This window comes from Megascapheus bottae, chromosome 15 (genome assembly GCF_031878675.1).
Source record: "Megascapheus bottae isolate mThoBot1 chromosome 15, mThoBot2.hap1, whole genome shotgun sequence".
Classification (NCBI taxonomy): domain Eukaryota; kingdom Metazoa; phylum Chordata; class Mammalia; order Rodentia; family Geomyidae; genus Megascapheus; species Megascapheus bottae.
In genome coordinates, this window is record NC_143523.1 from 28,105,362 (window position 1) to 28,122,919 (window position 17,558).

Genomic DNA, 17,558 nt, shown 5'->3' on the forward strand with positions numbered 1-17,558 from the left:
AGCTGTGCGCGCGGTGGTTCATGCCTGTAATCCTAGCTACTCAGGAGGCTGAGATCTGAGGATCAAGCTTCAAAGCCAGCCAGGACACAAAAGGACCTGAGATTTTTATCTCCACTTAACATCTAGAAAACGGGAAGTGGGACTCAAGGGTAGGGTGGTAGCCTTGAGCTCAAGAGCTCAGGGACAATGCCCAGGACAAGTTCAAGCCCCATGACCCACACACAAAAAAATGTGTGTGTGTGTGTGTGTATATATATATATATATATATTATATATCATCCTGGGCCAGGAGTTTGGCCTAGTGCTTGCCTAGCATGCACAAAGATCTGGGTTTAATTCCTCAGTACTACATACATTAAAAAAAGCCCCAAATGGCGCTGTGGCTCAAGTAGTAGAGCTCTAGCCTTGAGAAAGTCTAAAGACAGTGCTCAGACCCTGAGTTCAAGCCCTAGGACTGGCAAAAAAAAAAATCTGCCTTCTTGGGTATTATGATTATTATATATATTGTGTGTGTGTGTGCCAGTTCTGGGGCTTGAACTCAGGATCTATGTGTTTTCCCTAAGCTTTATTGCTCAAGACTAGTGCCTCTACCATTTGAGCCACAACTCTACTTAAAGCCTTTTGATATAGTCAGTTGAAGATTCAGTCTGGCTTCAAACTGTGATTCTCAGATCTGAGCCTGCTGAATAGCTAGGATTACATGCATCAGCCATCAGTACCTGACTTAGTAACTTTGGGCAGTACTGGTACTTGAATTTAGGATTTCATGCTTGTTAAACAAGTGTTCTGATACTTAAGTCACTCTGCCAGTACATTTTGGTGTTGGTAATATTTGATGTAGAGTCTCACTTCATGCCTAGGTTGATTTGGACTATTATCCCTCTATTTGTCCTTCCCTTTGTTGCTGGGATGATAACCACTATCACTGCACCCGGCCATTAGTTGTGATGGACTGTCATGAATTCTTATGTCCAGGCTGGTCTCTAAACTGTTATTCCTCTAATCTCTACCTCTAAGTAGCTAGGATTACAGGACTGACTAGCTAGGAGAACTCTTGGCTATACTTAACTTTTTTTTTTTTAAAGTGTGTTAGGGAGATACATTAACAAGAGAAGGAATCCCTGAACATAAAGCAATTTTATAGTTTTATTTGACACTGATTGGCTCTCATCCACATTGACTGTAGTTTTGTTTTGTTTTTTTGGTTGGTTGTGAGACCTGAACTCTGGGCCTGGGCTTTTCCCCTGGGCTCAAGGCTACTGCCCTACCCATGGAGCAACAGCGCCACTTCTGATTTTCTGACTGGAGATAACAGTCTCAAGGACTTTAGTGCCCAGGCTGGCTTTGAACCACGATCCTCAGATCTCAGCCTCCTGAGTAGCTAGGATGGCAGGCGTGAGCCATGGCGCCTGGCTGTCTATAGATTTTAAATGTGGTAATAGAAATGTAGGTTACCAGAGTATAGAGCTAGTTTGGTGAGTCTTCATCCTCATTGAGCTTTCTGGATAACCACACATGGATCTGATAGTGGTCATTCCTTATTCCTTTGGCCCAGACAGCTTTGAGGAGCCTGGTGTCAATGCACACATCAGGTGTCCCCCATCTTCATGGCAAACTTCTGAATTTCTTTGAGTGAACAAGGAGCATGCTTCTTAAAATCCACCCCATGGATGCACTTGTGAATGTTGGTGTTATATTCTCTGGTCACCACCTCATTGATGGCACAACAGCCCTTCTTCTCAACACCCTTCTTTGCGGGAGCCATTCTGCTAGGCCCAAGTTGAAAGCTATATTGAACATTTTTGAGAATTAAAATAATTACAAGGACTACACCCCTCAGTGGTAGAGTACAAGTATGCACAAGGCCCAACACTGAAAAAAAATATTTGAAAAATGAACACAGACATGAAACACACACACACATTGGTCTTTAAAATTAATTACAACTGAAATGGATAAATGCTATTTATCTTCTCCTATGACATATATATATATATACACATATCATAATTGGAGAGGAATCTCCAGCTAATGAACATAAACAATAAAGCTGGGTGCTCCAGGCTCACACCTATAAACTTAGCTACTCAAGAGGGTGAGATCTGAGGATTGTGGTTTGAAGCCAGACCTATCAGGACAGTCTGTGAGACACCTCAATTAGCTACCAGAAAGCCAGAAGTGGTGCTGGGTCAAAGTGGAAGAGTGCTATCCTTGAGCAAAAGAGCTCAGGGGCAGAGCCCAGGCCCTGAGTTCAAGTCCCATGACCAACCAAAACAACAAAACAAAACAAAAAAGTGAGCAATAAGTGTAACTTGATTATCCTTGTTTCATTGTCATGTGGCAGTATGACACATGATAAAGAATGACAATGAGGAATGATGAAATATTAAGTATATTAGGATGCTGAAAGGAACTTACTCTTACTTGGCAGGTCAGAAGAGTAGAGCTTTCTCTACATTGTTTAGTTATCATCAGAACAGGTATTACCTTATCCTTTGTTCTTAACCATTCATTGTTTTCATATTTACAAGCTCATCCCTGGTGGAAATAGAAAGTGTTGAAACCTTTTGTGTGTACATGTGTGCTGCTAGTGGGGCTACAACTCAGGGCCTTAGGCTTGTGCCCTGAGCTTTTACTACTCATGCTAGCACTCATTAGTCATGCCTCCAGTTCCATGTTATAATTTTTCTTAAAGAATTTGTTAATTTTTACCAGAAACCTTAATATTATACGTTCTTGCTCCTTTTCTCCCTCCCTCAATTCTTTCTTTTGTTTTTCTAAGCTGGTACTGAGGCTTGAACTCCCTTCTGACTTTGTTGGCTTTTCCCTTCAAGTCTAGCTCTGTATCACTTGAGCCACACTTTTATTTCTGGAGTGTGTGTGTATGTGTGGTGTGTGGTGTGTGTCCTTGAATTTAGGACTTGGAGTGCTGTCTCTGAGCTTTTTACCCAAGGCTAGCATTCTACCACTTGGGCCTCAGCTCCATTTCTGCTTTGTGGTGGTTAATTGGAGATTTGAGTCTCACAGCCTTTCCTGCCTAGGTTGACTTTGAATCTTGATGTTCAAATCTCAGCCTCCTGAGTAGCTAGGATTACAGAAGTGAGCCACTAGTGTTGGACAGATTAGTCACCCTTCTATATGAAGTATAATTTAATACTCAAACCTTGACTATTTTAGACAATGAAAAGAAATCATCCTTTGTTCATGTTTAACCATTTATTCAGCAAGCATGTATGGAGCTAAGAATGTTTGCAAATGTCTATAATTCCAGTACTTTGTCTATAATTCCAGTAGTTTTCTTTTGCTTTGGAAAAACAAAACTAGGGCTGGGAATGTGGCTTAATGGTAGAGTCCTTGCCTAGCATGCATGAAGCCCTGGGCTTGATTTTTCAGTACCACATAAATAGAAAAAGGCAGAAATAACACTGTGGCTCAAGTTGTAGAGCACTCGCTTCCAGCAAAAGAAGATTAGGGACAGTGCCCAGGGCCTGACCTGAGTTCAAGCCCTCGGACTTGCAACAAAACTATATATATATATATTGGAATATATGGAGCAGGCACAAACTGTGCAGACTTAAAAACATTATGCTAGGATGTAAGTAGGGAGAGAAAAAGGAAGGAAGCCCAAAAGATATATTAGACTTATGTGTATTTCAGCGAGTTAATTCTGAAAACTATTTTTATAGCCTTTAATGATATTTAAAAGAGGTTTACAGTTATGCTCTGTAACCTGAAAGCAAAATTAAGAAAGTACCTCCTTTTTGGTGAATTAAAGTTTTTTATTTGGGTGCTGGTGGCTCATTCCTGTAATCCTATCTACTCAGGCTACTGAGATGTGAGGATCATTGTTCAAAGACAGTTTGGGCAGGAAAGTCTTTGAGACTCTTATTTCCAATTAACTACCAAACAGCCAGAAGTAGAAGTGTGGCTCAAGTGGTAGAGCACTAGCCTTGAGCTGAAACCTCAGAGACAGGGCCCAGGTCCTGAGTTAAGGCCCCAAAACTGACAGAAAAATAAGCAAACAAAACCAAAATAAACAAAAAATAAAAACAGTATTTTTCAGTAGAGACTTTGTCCTTTTTGAGTCCTTTTCTTTTTAGATTTGAGTGCTCATTTTAAGAAAGGAGAACTAATTTATTTTCAAATACAAAAAAATATTAAGTATCAGCATGCTAATTAACATTTACAAAGGGTAAGGATCAAAGTTTATCTTTCCCATTATGGGAATGATTAGTAGACCTGAACTTGGGGTCAGGTGGATTAATATGTGTTCAAATAAACCATTTCAAGCAAACTAAAGTCAGTTAAAATTTTTAAACCGATTTTGACATGCTAATTTCAAATAATTTAAATAATCTCTTTCTTATAGCTGTAGGATTTTATGAAGTTCCCCCCTCCCTTACGGTACTGAAAATGTAGTAGAAGTTTGGTAGGTTAGCAGTGTTGTTGGTAATAAGGTTAACTGAAATTGATCCTTGCACAATGTTGAGTATAATTCCTTGGCAGAAATGAATCTTGCTTGAGGAAGAGAAGAAGGAAGAAAAAGGGGAATGGTGGGAGAGAGGGAGATGGATGAAGAGAAAGAGAGAGAAAAAATATAAGACAAAAGTAGAGAAGAAATAAGCAAACATTTATTTTACACAGAGCTTTTTTGGCAGAATAATTCAGAGTACTTACTCTTTTTTCCCCTCCCTTTTACTCTCCTCTTATTTCTTTCTTTTCCCCCTGGGCTAGTGACCAAACTCAGGGCTTTGTAAACATTAGGGAAACATTCATTCTACCGTTGTGCTACAGTCCCATCCCTGATTCTCCTCTATTTCTGCTGCTGCTTTTAATTTGTGTATGTGTGTACGTGTTCTGTTAGTGGGGTTTTGAATTCAGGGTCTCATTTGCCGTTTTTGTTCAAGGCTGACACTCTACCACACTTCCATTTCCACCTTTTTGCTGGTTATTGAAGAGTCTTATAGACTTTTCTGCCTGTGCTTTTTTTTTTTTTTTTTTTTTGTGGGTCATGGGACTTGAACTCTGGGCCTGGGTGCTGTCCCTGAACAATTCACCTCAAAGGTACTGCCCTACCCTTGGGCCTGGGCATTGTCCCTGTACTCTTCAGCTCAAGGTTACTACCCTACCTTTTGAGCCACAGCCCCTCTTCCCCTTTTCTAGTGATTAATTGGAGATTAGAGCCTCACAGTCTTTAGTGCCTGGGCTGGCTTTGAACCTCAATCCTCAGATCTCAGCCTCCTGATAGGCTAGGATTAAAGGCATGAGCCAGCATGCAACAGCTGCCTGACCCTCAATCCTTAGATCTGAGCCTATCAAGTACTTATAATTACAGGCATGAGACATCAGTGTGGGGTCTACTATGTACCTGAGACTGGCCTCAAACCTATGTTTCTTATACTTTCAGTCTTTTGATGTTGGGAATAAAGGGATGAGGCAGCATATATAGCTCTTTCTTTTTTTTTCCCCCCTCAGAAATAGCTAGAAACAAAGACTAATAGATGCTGCAGATTTGTGTTCCATGATAACATTTCGGTTCTAATTGGTAAGGAAAGGAGATAGAAAATTAAGACAGTTTTAAATGATGCTTTACATTTTCAGTTCCAAGTTCAATAAGCATAGTCATCAACTGTCATTTACCCTGAACCCTCTGAGTGAATGGCACCGTACTAGATCCCACAAGGAATATTATCTTCTGCTTATGTGAGCAAACTGGCTCTTGAGCTATTGTGCTCAGAAACTATATGTGATAGTTGAGGTTAATGTTATTAGATTACAGACTTGGAATCATGAAATTAAAATATGAAAAGTCATACACCAAAAATATTTTTTGAAATAGAAGCTGCATGTGCTTTTTGTCTTGAACAAAGAAGGCACTGTCAAATGCAGTTAAACACTAAACATATTAATATTTCACCAAATATTATTTTAGTATGAAATAATTGAATTTTATTTGATTAAGCATTGTATAAATTATACAAGATACTTTCATGTTGACTAGTAAAAATATGATGAATTGAGTCAGAGTATTAAGCAGAATCTTAAAGTGATTGACTCCTCCACTGAAAATTCAAACACAAATAAATTTTGGTGGATTAAAATGTCAAAAATTTGATTAAAACCTATTTTTATCTGACCTCTATAGATAGTATCATTTAATATTAAACTATTTTTCATTCTACATTTTTTAAAAGTAAGGTCAGATTTTTAATTCCCCAGTAGTCCCCACTCCCTAGATCACTCTCCCTCATCCCAGTCTCTTTCAGTGGGGTTCCCTTTGCTTACTACTACTCAGCCATCGCTATTGTAATACCATTTAAGGTAGCTCTGCTGGGTACATTCATTCTGTCCTACAATCTAGTTTCTTTTTTAACCTGGTTTCCTAAATGAAGTTGACAAACCTGTTTGTTTTTCCTCCTTTTCATTTCAACCACTCCTGATTTAGGTTGGTTATGAGGATCTAATGTAATCTGGGCACAACCTCTTTCCCTAGCAATCTGTATTTGTGAGCTTTCCTCCTTTCCCAGCTGAACGTGCTCAAGTGGGCAGAGTACCTTGTAGAGGACTTCAGCCCCCACAGTTCCCTGTTTGCGCATGCCCTCTCATCTTACAGTTGTCAAAGTGCTTTTGCCAGAGCGGTCACATAATCAACCTGAAAGAAGAAAATAAATACTGTACACTTTAAATTTTTGTCGATCCTTAAAAACTGGACATTCAAAGGTAACTGTTACTGTGAATTTGTTACTTAAAATTGGATTAGTGCATGTAAAAGACGATCTATTGTGTGTTCGGTGGGGGGAGGGGAGGCGATATCTATTTCTCAGACTTTGCTGCAAATAAGCCAAAAACCTTCAACTCAATCAAATAGTACTGGCTGTTATTGAGAGATAAGGCTTATTAACTTTAGAAATTTTGTCTTAATCATGGCTTACCTTTTGTTTAAAAGATCTTAATTACTAAAGGTGGCTCTTGACCTTGACAAAGTGAATTTTATGCAGAAAGTGAAATTTGTATCTAAGATGTACTGAGAACAGAAATGAATGTTGTTATAAAATTTTAAAAATTCAATGAATATTAGTTGCAGCCATTATAAAATATTCTGAGAAGAGCTTACTTTTAAGGGATTTTCCCCTCCCATAGTACAGAATTAATTTTTTCACCAAGAACATGTAGTTTAAACTAACTGCATTAACAAGGAGCAAGACAAAGCTGGGTGATACTAAAATTATAATCAAATGCATTTTCAGCCATGATGTCTATTATAAAGAGAATTCTAGCTCACTGGAAGCAAGTCAAATTTTAGAATTACAATGCTTTACTGCAGCACCATTTAAACCAACTATGAAAATTTCTCTATGACAATCTTTTTTTGGCAGTGATAGAACTCTGTGCTCTCTTAATCCCAAGTTCACTTATCTCCTTGTGTTGTATTTTACAATACAGATCAAAGCCATTTTTTTTAGATCAGGGAACATAGAAACATACATAAAGGTAATCTAAGCAGGTTTTAGTGGCAGTAGCTGCTAATTCCTGATGTATATTTTATTGGTTGGTTTCCCCCCTCACACCAGTGGAAGGGAGATGCAGGGGTGTGAGTAGAGTATGGTGATTGTGTAGCATTTGAGCACATTAATTTTTTATATGAAATCTTAAAATGGAAAATATCTGTTAAGCATTTTAATACCAGTTTTTAATCAAATGGAATTACCTTTAATCCAGTTTCTTGGTCTGACATCTTTTGTTTAATAGTTAATAACACTACTATCTCCATTTTACAACAGTTATCATAAGCAGGTCCAAAGGCAGAACATACCTGGATGCCCTTTCATAAATAACCTGAGAAAGGTGCTTTTCTAGTACACGAGTTAATTAACTATTAAATATATTAATAACTTGGTTGCAATTGTACTGAATCATCATCTAAAAATAATTACATGTTTGGTCATATGCTCCTTTAACATTTCAAAATATTTGTTTTCAGGGACACAGGCCTTTATAATAGCCATATATTCAAAGCAACTAACATGTTCTAAGAGACTGGCTAACTTGGTGATAACTACATGTATAAAAATCTGATTTTGAGTGATTACTATTTTCATCTTTGAATAGGAAAACAGGCTGTATGACAGAGGTGAATTTAGCCTTTCTATGTGAAATGGAAAATACCATGCACTCCTTATATGGCTAAATGAAGCAGAGATGGCAATGCACTATAATTACAATGTATGAGAATTTGGGACTTTGTACTCTATTTTTAACACTTTTGCTAGCATATGGTAATTCAGGGTCGTCAACCATACTCTTTCGCTGTTAATGCTAGTGATAAAAGAATGGATTCTAAATTTGCCCAAGTCTTGTGACCAAGACAGCAGCAGGAGGATTCAAAAACGAAAATCTGGCAACCCCAGAATTATCTTGACTGTCTACTTAAATCTCAGATGCATTATTAAGCCCCGCCCCCACCCCATCTCACAGCCTCCCTCCTTTCTCTTTCTCTCTGACCTCAAATCCAACCGTAAGCATTTCTCTACTCTGCAGAGAAATTCTCAGGCTCCCGTAGAGACCCGAAGCACTGAGAAGCCAAGAAATCTCTTGTGCGGCAGTATTGGGAGACAAGAACATTGGAGAATAAGCAGAAAAACCATAAACCTTAAGAATAACGAGAAGCAAGCACTTCCAAACGTTTCAGTAGGTTTTCACCTTTATAAAAAAAAAAAAGGCGTTTTTTTTTTTTTAAATTAAAATGTCTCCTGACAAAATGGAGTAGCTGCCGCTACTGAAAGGCCAGAGGATGATTGTGCAGCTGAGTCCTTCAAATGCCAAAGATTTCCTCCCTCGTGGTTCTCTGCAGCTAAATGAAACAATTATCCTAGGCAAGAAGGCAGTTTGCTAATCAAGAGGGATAAGTCAGCTGCTTGTTTTTCTTTTCCTTTTTTTTTTTTTAAGTGCCTGAACTGGGGAAGGGGGAAGAAAGGGTCGTGAATGGTGTCTTTTTAACCTTGCTGAAGGACGCAGCAGTATTTATTGACGTATGCAAATAACTGGGGGGAGGGTGGTGCTTGGGAAAAAACAGGAACCAGAATCAGTTTCTCATTGCAGGGTGGACGCGCTGAGTTCCGGTGAAGGGAAAAGAGACGTGGCGAAATTGCTGTCTTTCTATCTTATAAGCACCCCTCTCACTCACACAGAGGAAGGAGCCGAGACGTCAGAAAGGGTGAAGACGCTCTCACTGTATTTTTAGAGGCCAGGCTCGAGCCCCCCTCCTCCCACTCCTCCAGCCGGACCTGTTCTAATGGGAGATTATGGATTTGCATTGCAATTGGCTAGTGGCGGTGGCTCTGGATTTTCGCAAGTAAAACACCCGCCCTCTCAGTGAGGGCCATTAATGATCACATTGACAACAACGCTTCTCTCTCTCCCTCCCTCTCTCTCTCTCTCTTTTTCTTCCCGTTTCAGCTGCGCAAACCATGCAGGATGATTTACTGATGGACAAAAGCAAAACCCAGCCCCAGCAACAACAGCGGCAGCAGCAGCAGCCCCAGCCCGAGCCCAGCGCAGCCGAAGCCCCGTCCACGCCCCTCTCCTCAGAGACCCCCAAGCCGGAGGACAGTAGCGCAGTGCCGGTCCTGAGCCCCGCCGCGGCCCCACCGGCTCCCAACGGCCCGGACAAGATGCAGATGGAGTCCCCGCTCCTGCCGGGCTTGAGTTTCCATCAGCCCCCTCAACAGCCGCCGCCGCCCCAGGAGCCCGCGGCCCCGGGCGCGTCTCTGTCTCCGTCCTTCGGCAGCACCTGGTCCACGGGCACGACGAACGCGGTGGAGGACAGCTTCTTCCAGGGGATCACCCCCGTCAACGGGACCATGCTCTTCCAGAACTTCCCGCACCACGTCAACCCAGTCTTCGGAGGCACCTTCTCCCCGCAGATCGGCCTGGCGCAGACCCAGCACCACCAGCAGCCGCCACCGCCGCCGGGGCCGCAGCCGGCGCAGCCGCCCCAGGCACAGCCCCCGCCGCAGCGCCGGTCGCCCGCCAGCCCCAGCCAGGCGCCCTACGCGCAGAGGAGCGCCGCCGCCGCGGCCGCCGCCTACGGCCACCAGCCCATCATGACCAGCAAACCGTCCTCGTCTTCGGCCGCTGCCGCTGCCGCCGCCGCCGCCGCCGCGGCCTCGTCCGCCTCTTCCAGCTGGAGCACGCACCAAAGCGTGAATGCCGCCTGGAGCGCTCCGTCCAACCCGTGGGGCGGCCTGCAGGCGGGCCGGGACCCTCGCCGGGCGGTGGGTGTGGGCGTGGGCGTGGGCGTGGGGGTACCCTCCCCGCTTAACCCCATCTCGCCGCTCAAAAAGCCCTTCTCCAGCAATGTGATCGCGCCCCCCAAGTTCCCTCGTGCGGCCCCGCTCACCTCCAAGTCCTGGATGGAGGATAACGCTTTCCGGACCGATAATGGTAACAATCTGTTGCCATTTCAGGTAATGCCCCGGTGCACCTGCACACACCTTCCTCCTTTCTGGCTTCTTCTCCCTTATTTCCATCTTTTTAATCGTTCCTTCGTTTTTATTTCAAAGAGCAACAGTATCTAGTTCCCTCAAAAGCCAACTGTTCAAAAAAAAAAAAAGCCAACTGTTCACTGGGGGCTGTTCCAATCCACTGGGGGGGGGGGGGTGTTGGAAGGGAGCTTGTGCCTGCTTGGGGAACTGTATTTATGTGCCTGTTTGGTAGGAAAAGGCTTTCTTTTATTTTATTTTTCATTGCTGCTTAGCATTTCTCATTTTGATCTTATTTGACAAAGCTGCAAGTGTATGGCAAGGTGCCGGCATAGTCCCAGGATGAGTAGGCTGAGATTCCTATCATTTTAAGTAGCCACACATTTCAGGTTATGCAATCCTAAGCTTAGGGTGCCGCCTGAAAGCTATCCACACCCAAACCACCCAGGCTTTACTCTTAAAGAGGTTAACAGCCCTTGAGTGGTGCTATTTCAAATAGTTGCATATGCTCAATTAAACTAATGTGAACACATGTGTTGGTGTCTCATGAAGGTGCTGGAATCATTAATAACAATCAGCATATTGCCCCTGCTGGGAAAATTATGAGTGTTAGGTTCCAATAAACACCCAGAACTCCAAGGGACTGAGATGGAAGAGTGGAAATTCTGGGGGCGATTCCCATGTTACCTAAAAGAAGGTTTTAGATTTTCCCCCCCAAAGGAAACAGACAATAGGACACGACCTTCAGAGCCATATTGCAATGGAGTCTATTTGCTAGCTAGCCCTGAAATATTTAAAGCTGCAGTGTCCTTCACCAGTTGGGTTATTTAAGAAGGCAGTGCAGATCAATTACACCATTTGAAACTGGGCAAAGTGAAAGTCTTGCATCTTTAATGAAAAATGAGTCTTGTGTCTTGGTATTAAATGCCAATGAAAAATCCAGGAAGTGCTCCAGACAAAAAGACTGAATGGCTAGTGGCCTTATTTCTGTTTTTGCTTTCTGCTCCAGTCCACAATTACAGCAGTTAGCTGTGTCCTGGGTATCTTGGATCAGAAAAGGGGTAGTGAAGGTGTTCGTGTTCACTGGAGGCTTTTACTCTAGGACAAACACTTCTTCACTGATGAATTGATTTGTCTGTAAGCTTCTAGGCTCTGTTAAAAAGAAAGCCAAACAGGGTGTGGCAGAGCATGTCTTTCATGGAAACACTAAGGCTGGGACTGAAGGTTTTTGAGTTTAGTGGGGAATCTAAGCTACCTAAGTGAGACTTCCTCTCGCCCCCTTCTCCCTCCCTTTCCCTCCCTCTCTCTCTCTCTCTCTTTAAGAACAAGATCTCACTGAGTACTGTTGTAAGATGGCAGAAGTGACAATTTGATGGAGATAAATTGGAGCCTCCATTTGGTCTCTCCTTACATTTCTGTTACTTGAGGGCGAGTCCTGTCCATGAAGGATCCCACGATCCCTTGGTCCCATGAAGGAAAAGCCAAGACTACTGAGAACATGACTCAAGGCTAGAGCAAGGACCTTTATTTTTGAAAGCTCAAGGAAGAACACTGAACCTTAACTTTATAACAGAATCTTTGATGGGTCTTAACCATTTTCTCAGGCATCTTTCAGAAATGGAAGATTTTAATACTAAACTATATTTGTTATTCTAATGTTTGTTAATTTTAATAAGATGAGAGATACTGCAAGATGGGACTAGGTGTGGTAGATGAAAATTGGAAGAAAGATGTTCCAAGGACCTGTATTAAATGGATAGGCCCTCTTGTTCTTTTTTTTTTTTAATTATCATTGAGTTATAAGAGACGTTACAATTTTGTAAGTCAGGTTATGAGTACAGTACTTCTTAGACAGTGATACCCCTTCTTTCATTTTCCCCCTCTTGTCCCTACGCATAAGTTACACAGTTCATTTAGGCCCTCTGTTTTTAACAGTTCCCCTGTGCTGCGCCCCCTTAGATATTAACCGAAATTCTTGCAGGAAATTTTAGGTTTAGTAGTTGATAGTATAGATCTAGTACCTATGATTGCCCCACCTAATAATTCAAACTAGGTGTTTCTTTTTTTTTCTTTGTCAGTCCTGGAACTTGAACTCAGAGCACTATCCTTGGGCTTTCCTCAAGGCTAGAGCTCTATCACTTGAGCCACAGCACCACTTCTAGCTTTTTCTATGTATGTGGTATTGAGGAATTGAACCTAGGTTTTCATGCATGCTAGGCAAGCACCCTGTCACTAGGCCAGACTCCCAGCCAAACCAGTTTTCTTTTTATCTTTGAAATATTACCTAGGCAAGTCTTGGTTCTTAGGCTCAAGTAATCCAGTGTCTGGGACTACAGGTATGAATCACTATGTCCTGCTATTGAATATAACCCTTTATTTATTGTGGGTCATGGGGCTTGAACTCTCGGCCTGGGTGTTGTCCCCTGAGCTCCTCAGCTCAAGGCTACTGCCCTATCTCTGGGCCTGGACATTGGTCCCTTAGCTCTAAAGCTCAAGGCTACTACCTACCCTTTGAGCTATAGCCCCACTTCCCCTTTTCTAGAGATTAATTGGAGATAAGACTCTCAAGGTCTTCAGTGTGGAGACTGGCTTTGAACATCCAATCCTCAGATCTCAGCCTCCTGAGTAGCTAGAATTACAGGTGTGAGCCACCATGCCAGGCTCTACTTATTTTTCAGTGGCAGTACTGGGGTTTGAACTTGGGGCCTTCCACTTCCTACAAACAGGTTCTTAAAAATTATTTCTGAAGAAAGAATTGGAAAAACAACAAATCCACAAAGTTTCACTATTCCTGATACTGACTAGTATGGGACTTGCTAGTTGTTTTTCAACAAACCATTTACCAATGATGCTACTATGAGCCAAACACACTGGATTGGAATTGGTCAAAAATGGTCAAAGGAGGAGAGATTGTATTGAAAATTGAACAATATTTGGCTTCAGGAAGAATTTCATGCACTATTTCTTAAAATAGATCGTTAGGATTTTTTTTCTTTTTTCTTTTTTTGTTGGTCATGGGGCTTGAACTCTGGACCTGGTTGTTGTCCCTAAGCTCTTCAGCTGAAGGCTACTGCTATGTTGAGCCACAAGGCCACTTCTGGTTTTCTGGTGGTTAATTGGACTTGAGACTCATGGATTTCGATTCCTAGGCTGACTTTGAACCGCAATCTTCAGATCTCAACCTCCTGAGAAGCTAGGATTATAGGTGTGAGCCACTGGTGCCCAGCAGGATTTTCTTTTTTGAAGCAATACTGAACCAGAAGAACCGCCATCTGTCTGTTAGCCTAGCTGCTCAGGAGGCTGACATCTGAGGGTACTGTTTTAAGCCAGCCTGAGCAGAAAGTTCTGTGAACTTCTGTTAACCATTAAAAATGTTGGAAGAGGATTTGTGGCACAAGTTGTAGAATATAAAGGGACAGCACCCAACCTTGAGTTCAAGCCCTAGTACTGCTACATACACACACAAAAGAGTTGTATCATTTGTCTTATTTTTTTTTGTCTGATAAAACTCAGAATCATAGTCTATGGTACTCCTAAATTAAGAGGCAATTCAGTGATTGTTATTAACCTGTAGTGGAGGCCCAGTGTTAAATATTTCATGTGAAGTTCCTTATTGCCACTCCTTTGAGGTATGGAGCTATTCACTTCATTTTATTGACAAAGAAATTCAACATCAGCATGTTTACATTTGCTTACGAAACTGCTAGTAGTTGGGCTCTGGTAGCTCATACCTGTAATCTTAGCTATTCAGGAGGCTGAGATCTAAGGGTTGCAATCCGAAGCCAGTGTAGGCAGACAAATTTGAGAAGATTATCTCTATAACCAGTCAAAATGAAGCTATGCTTTACATGATACACTAAGGAAGAACTCAAGCCCCAGTACTGGCATGCACCTAACACAGATTATACAACTGGTGATTGCAAAATTGGGATTTGAAACCTAGACTCTGCCTCCAAGCTGGTGCCTCTTATACCTTGATTGTGCTGTTTCTAGGACATCAGTTAACAGTGTTGGAGAAGAGACTGACTCTGTACTTGATCTTATGTGAGAGACCATGAAAATCGTGTTTTTTTTTTTTAATTAATAGAAATGGAGGAAGAAAAATGCAGTTACAGGGGCCGGGAGTTTGGCCTAGTGGTAGAGTGCTTGCCTAGCATGCACAAAGAACCGGGTTCAATTCCTCGGTACCCCACAGACATATCAAAAAGCAAAAAAAAAAAAAAAAAAAAAATGCAGTTACAATGCATATGCCGCTGCTTCTATAGTACACTTTTTTTTCTTGTTACTTTGTGGATTTTTTTTTTTTTTGAAGTGCTGGGGCATGGACACTGTCCCTGAGCTTCTTTTTGCTTAAGGCTAGCACTCTACCACTTGAGCCACAGGACTACTTCTGGCTTTTTCTTGTTATTTGTTTTTTTTGTTTTTGCCAGTCCTGGGCTTGAGCTCAGGGCCTGAGCACTGTCCTTGGACTTTCTCAAGGTTAGAGCTCTACCACTTGAGCCTCAGCACCACTTCCAGCTTTTTTCTATATGTGGTACCAAGGAATCGAACCTGGGTCTTCATGCATGCTAGGCAAGCACTTTAACCACTAGGCCAAACTCCCAGTCCTCTGGCTTTTTCTATTTGTGGTACTGAACCCAAAGCTTAATACATGTTAGTCATTCTACCACTAAGCCACATTCTCATCCCTGGTAGTGAGTCTTGAACTCAGGGGGACCTAGATGCTGTCCTAACTTCTTTTGCTCATGGCTAGTGGTCTACCACTTTAGCCACAGTGCCATTTCCAGTTTTCTGATAGTTAATTGGAGGTGAGAGTCTCATGAACTTTTCCTGCCCAGATTGGCTTTTGAACCATGATCTTCAGATCTCAGCCGCCTGATTATCTAGGATTACAAGTGTGTGGAAATATATGTATTTTTAATTGCTACATTTTAAAGTAAAAATCAAAATTATTTCTTAATTTTTATCTGCATCTCTATCTTTTTTTTTTTTTTTTTTGGGTCATTCGTAGGGCTTGAACTCTGGGCCTGGGCACTGTCCCTAAAATCTTCAGCTCAAGGCTGCCACTCTACCCTTTGAGCCTGCATCTCTACCTTTATCTCCCCCTCTTTGCTCCATCCCCAAGTTAAAAATCAGTTATAGCAAGTATGAAGTCCTTAGTTCAAACCCCAGAATCTTAAAAAACAAAAACAAAAAAACAGAACTAAAAGCATTATAAGGATTTTTTGGCCTGTTTATGTTAGCGTTAACTTTGCTATACTAGATTGTCATTAATAGGAAGACATTTCTTACCTGAAGGTACAGAGCTAAAAATGAAAGTAAGGAGCTGAACTTGGTTGCTCACTCCTGTTATCCTAGCTACTCAGGAGGCTCAGATCTGAAGATCGTGGTTCAAAGCCAGCCCAGGCACTAAAGTCCATGAGACTCTTATCTCCAGTTAACCACTAGAAAACTGAAAGTGGTGCTATGGCTCAGGGGTAGGGTGGTAGCTTTGAGCTGAAGAGCTCAGGGACAGCACCCAGGCCCAGAGTCCAAGCCCCATTACCAACAAAGAAAAAAAAAAGAAATGCAGTTGAGTAGTAGAATGCTTGCTTTATGTGAGTGGAGATCCTCGGTTCCCTGCATATTCAGTGTGCATTTACCAAACACACACACACACACACCAAAAATAAAATGCCAAAAACAAAACACAAAGGTTGGAGCAGGATACTGGTGGCTCACTCGTACATGTAATTCTAGTACTCAGGAGGCTGAGGTTTGAGGATCATGATTCAAAGCAGGAAAGTCTGTGAGATATCTCCAATTAACTACCAGAAAACTGGAAGTGGTACTGTGGCTCAAAATGGCAGCATACTAGCCTTGAGCAAAAGGGATCAGGGAGAGTGCCTAGGCCCTGAGTTGAAGCCTAACAAAGATTAGCAACCTGGACCGGGCTCTGGTGGTAGAGTTCCAGACAGTGAGCAAGTATCAGATACCAAATTTGAGTCCTGGTCTCTGATAAAAATAACAACAAAAGCCAAATATGCCCATACATCCTAAAATTTTAAGGAACATTAGTATTTCTTAACTAGTTTATGCTCCTTTTAAAACATTTTTTTTTCAAAAAGCAATATATATGTAACTAACTTAGGCTTGTTTTTTAATAAGGAGAGTATGACCTAGATCTAAAACTCTTGTTTATGTGGTTTCTTAAGTACTGTTCTAATGGAAGATCCTCCAAGATCCACAACACCCCACAGATTGTTTCTAGAGTTATTATGACATGGTTGATGTGAATGCCAGAAAAACCACATTGTCACACTTTCTTTAAAAGAGGAGTTTCTTAAAAAAACATTAGTGGGTTTTTTTTTTTTTTTTTGGCCAGTCCTGGGCTTGGGCTCAGGGCTGAACACTGTCCTTGAGCTTTCTCAAGGCTAGAGTGCTACCACTTAAGCCAAGCACCACTTCCACCTTTTTTCTGTGTATGTGGTACCAAAGAATCGAAGCCAGCTCTTTGTGCATGCTAGGCAAGCACTCTACCACCAAGCCAAACTCCCTGCCGAAGAAACATTAAGTTTTTATTCTACCAAAAACAGGCTAATAATTTTAACTATGTACATAAAATTTTCATGAGTTGATATAGAGATTTGCTTTCTTTTTTTTTTTTTTTTTTTCTGTTGGTCGTGGGGCTTGAATTCTGGGACCTGGAACCCTGTCCCTTAGCTCTTTAGTTCAAGACGAGTGCTCTACCACTTGAGCCACAGCACCACTTTGGTTTTCTAGTGGTTAATTGGGGATAAAAGTCTCACAGTCTTTAGTGCCTGGGCTGGCTTTGAACCGTGATCTTCAGCCTCCTGAGTAGCTAGGATTACAGGCGTGAGCCACCAGTGGCTGGCTTGTTCTTGAGCTTCTTTTGCTCAAGGATAACCCTCTACCACTTGAGCCACTGTGCCACTTCTGGCTTTTTCTGTTTATGTGGTACTGAGGAATTGAACCCAGAGCTTCACACATGCAAGCACTGTACCACTAAGCCACATTCCTAGCCCCGCCTTCTGAATTTTTTAAGACGTTTATCCTTTGACAAACGACAAAGGCAAT

The 17,558-nt window shown here is 41.8% G+C and overlaps 1 protein-coding gene and 1 pseudogene across 10 annotated transcripts in view; one reads left to right on the top strand and one right to left on the bottom strand.

Annotated features, from left to right (window-relative positions):
* The window catches only part of Cpeb3 (cytoplasmic polyadenylation element binding protein 3), a 175,890-nt gene that overhangs the window by 22,136 nt on the left and 136,196 nt on the right, over positions 1–17,558 (top strand). For 5 of the 10 annotated variants that reach the window (XM_090346258.1, XM_090346256.1, XM_090346263.1 and 2 more), the window contains exons 2-4: positions 8,539–8,688; positions 9,100–9,214; positions 9,457–10,466. In XM_090346258.1, coding sequence (XP_090202384.1) covers positions 9,468–10,466 — 999 coding nt within the window. In that variant the 5' untranslated portion in view covers positions 8,539–8,688; positions 9,100–9,214; positions 9,457–9,467. Of the gene's footprint in view, positions 1–6,610; positions 6,721–8,538; positions 8,689–9,099; positions 9,215–9,456; positions 10,467–17,558 lie in introns of those variants that run through there. The other 5 variants (XM_090346262.1, XM_090346259.1, XM_090346257.1 and 2 more) reach the window with 4 other exon arrangements.
* Positions 1,080–1,822, bottom strand: LOC150054072 (large ribosomal subunit protein eL31 pseudogene; annotated as a pseudogene).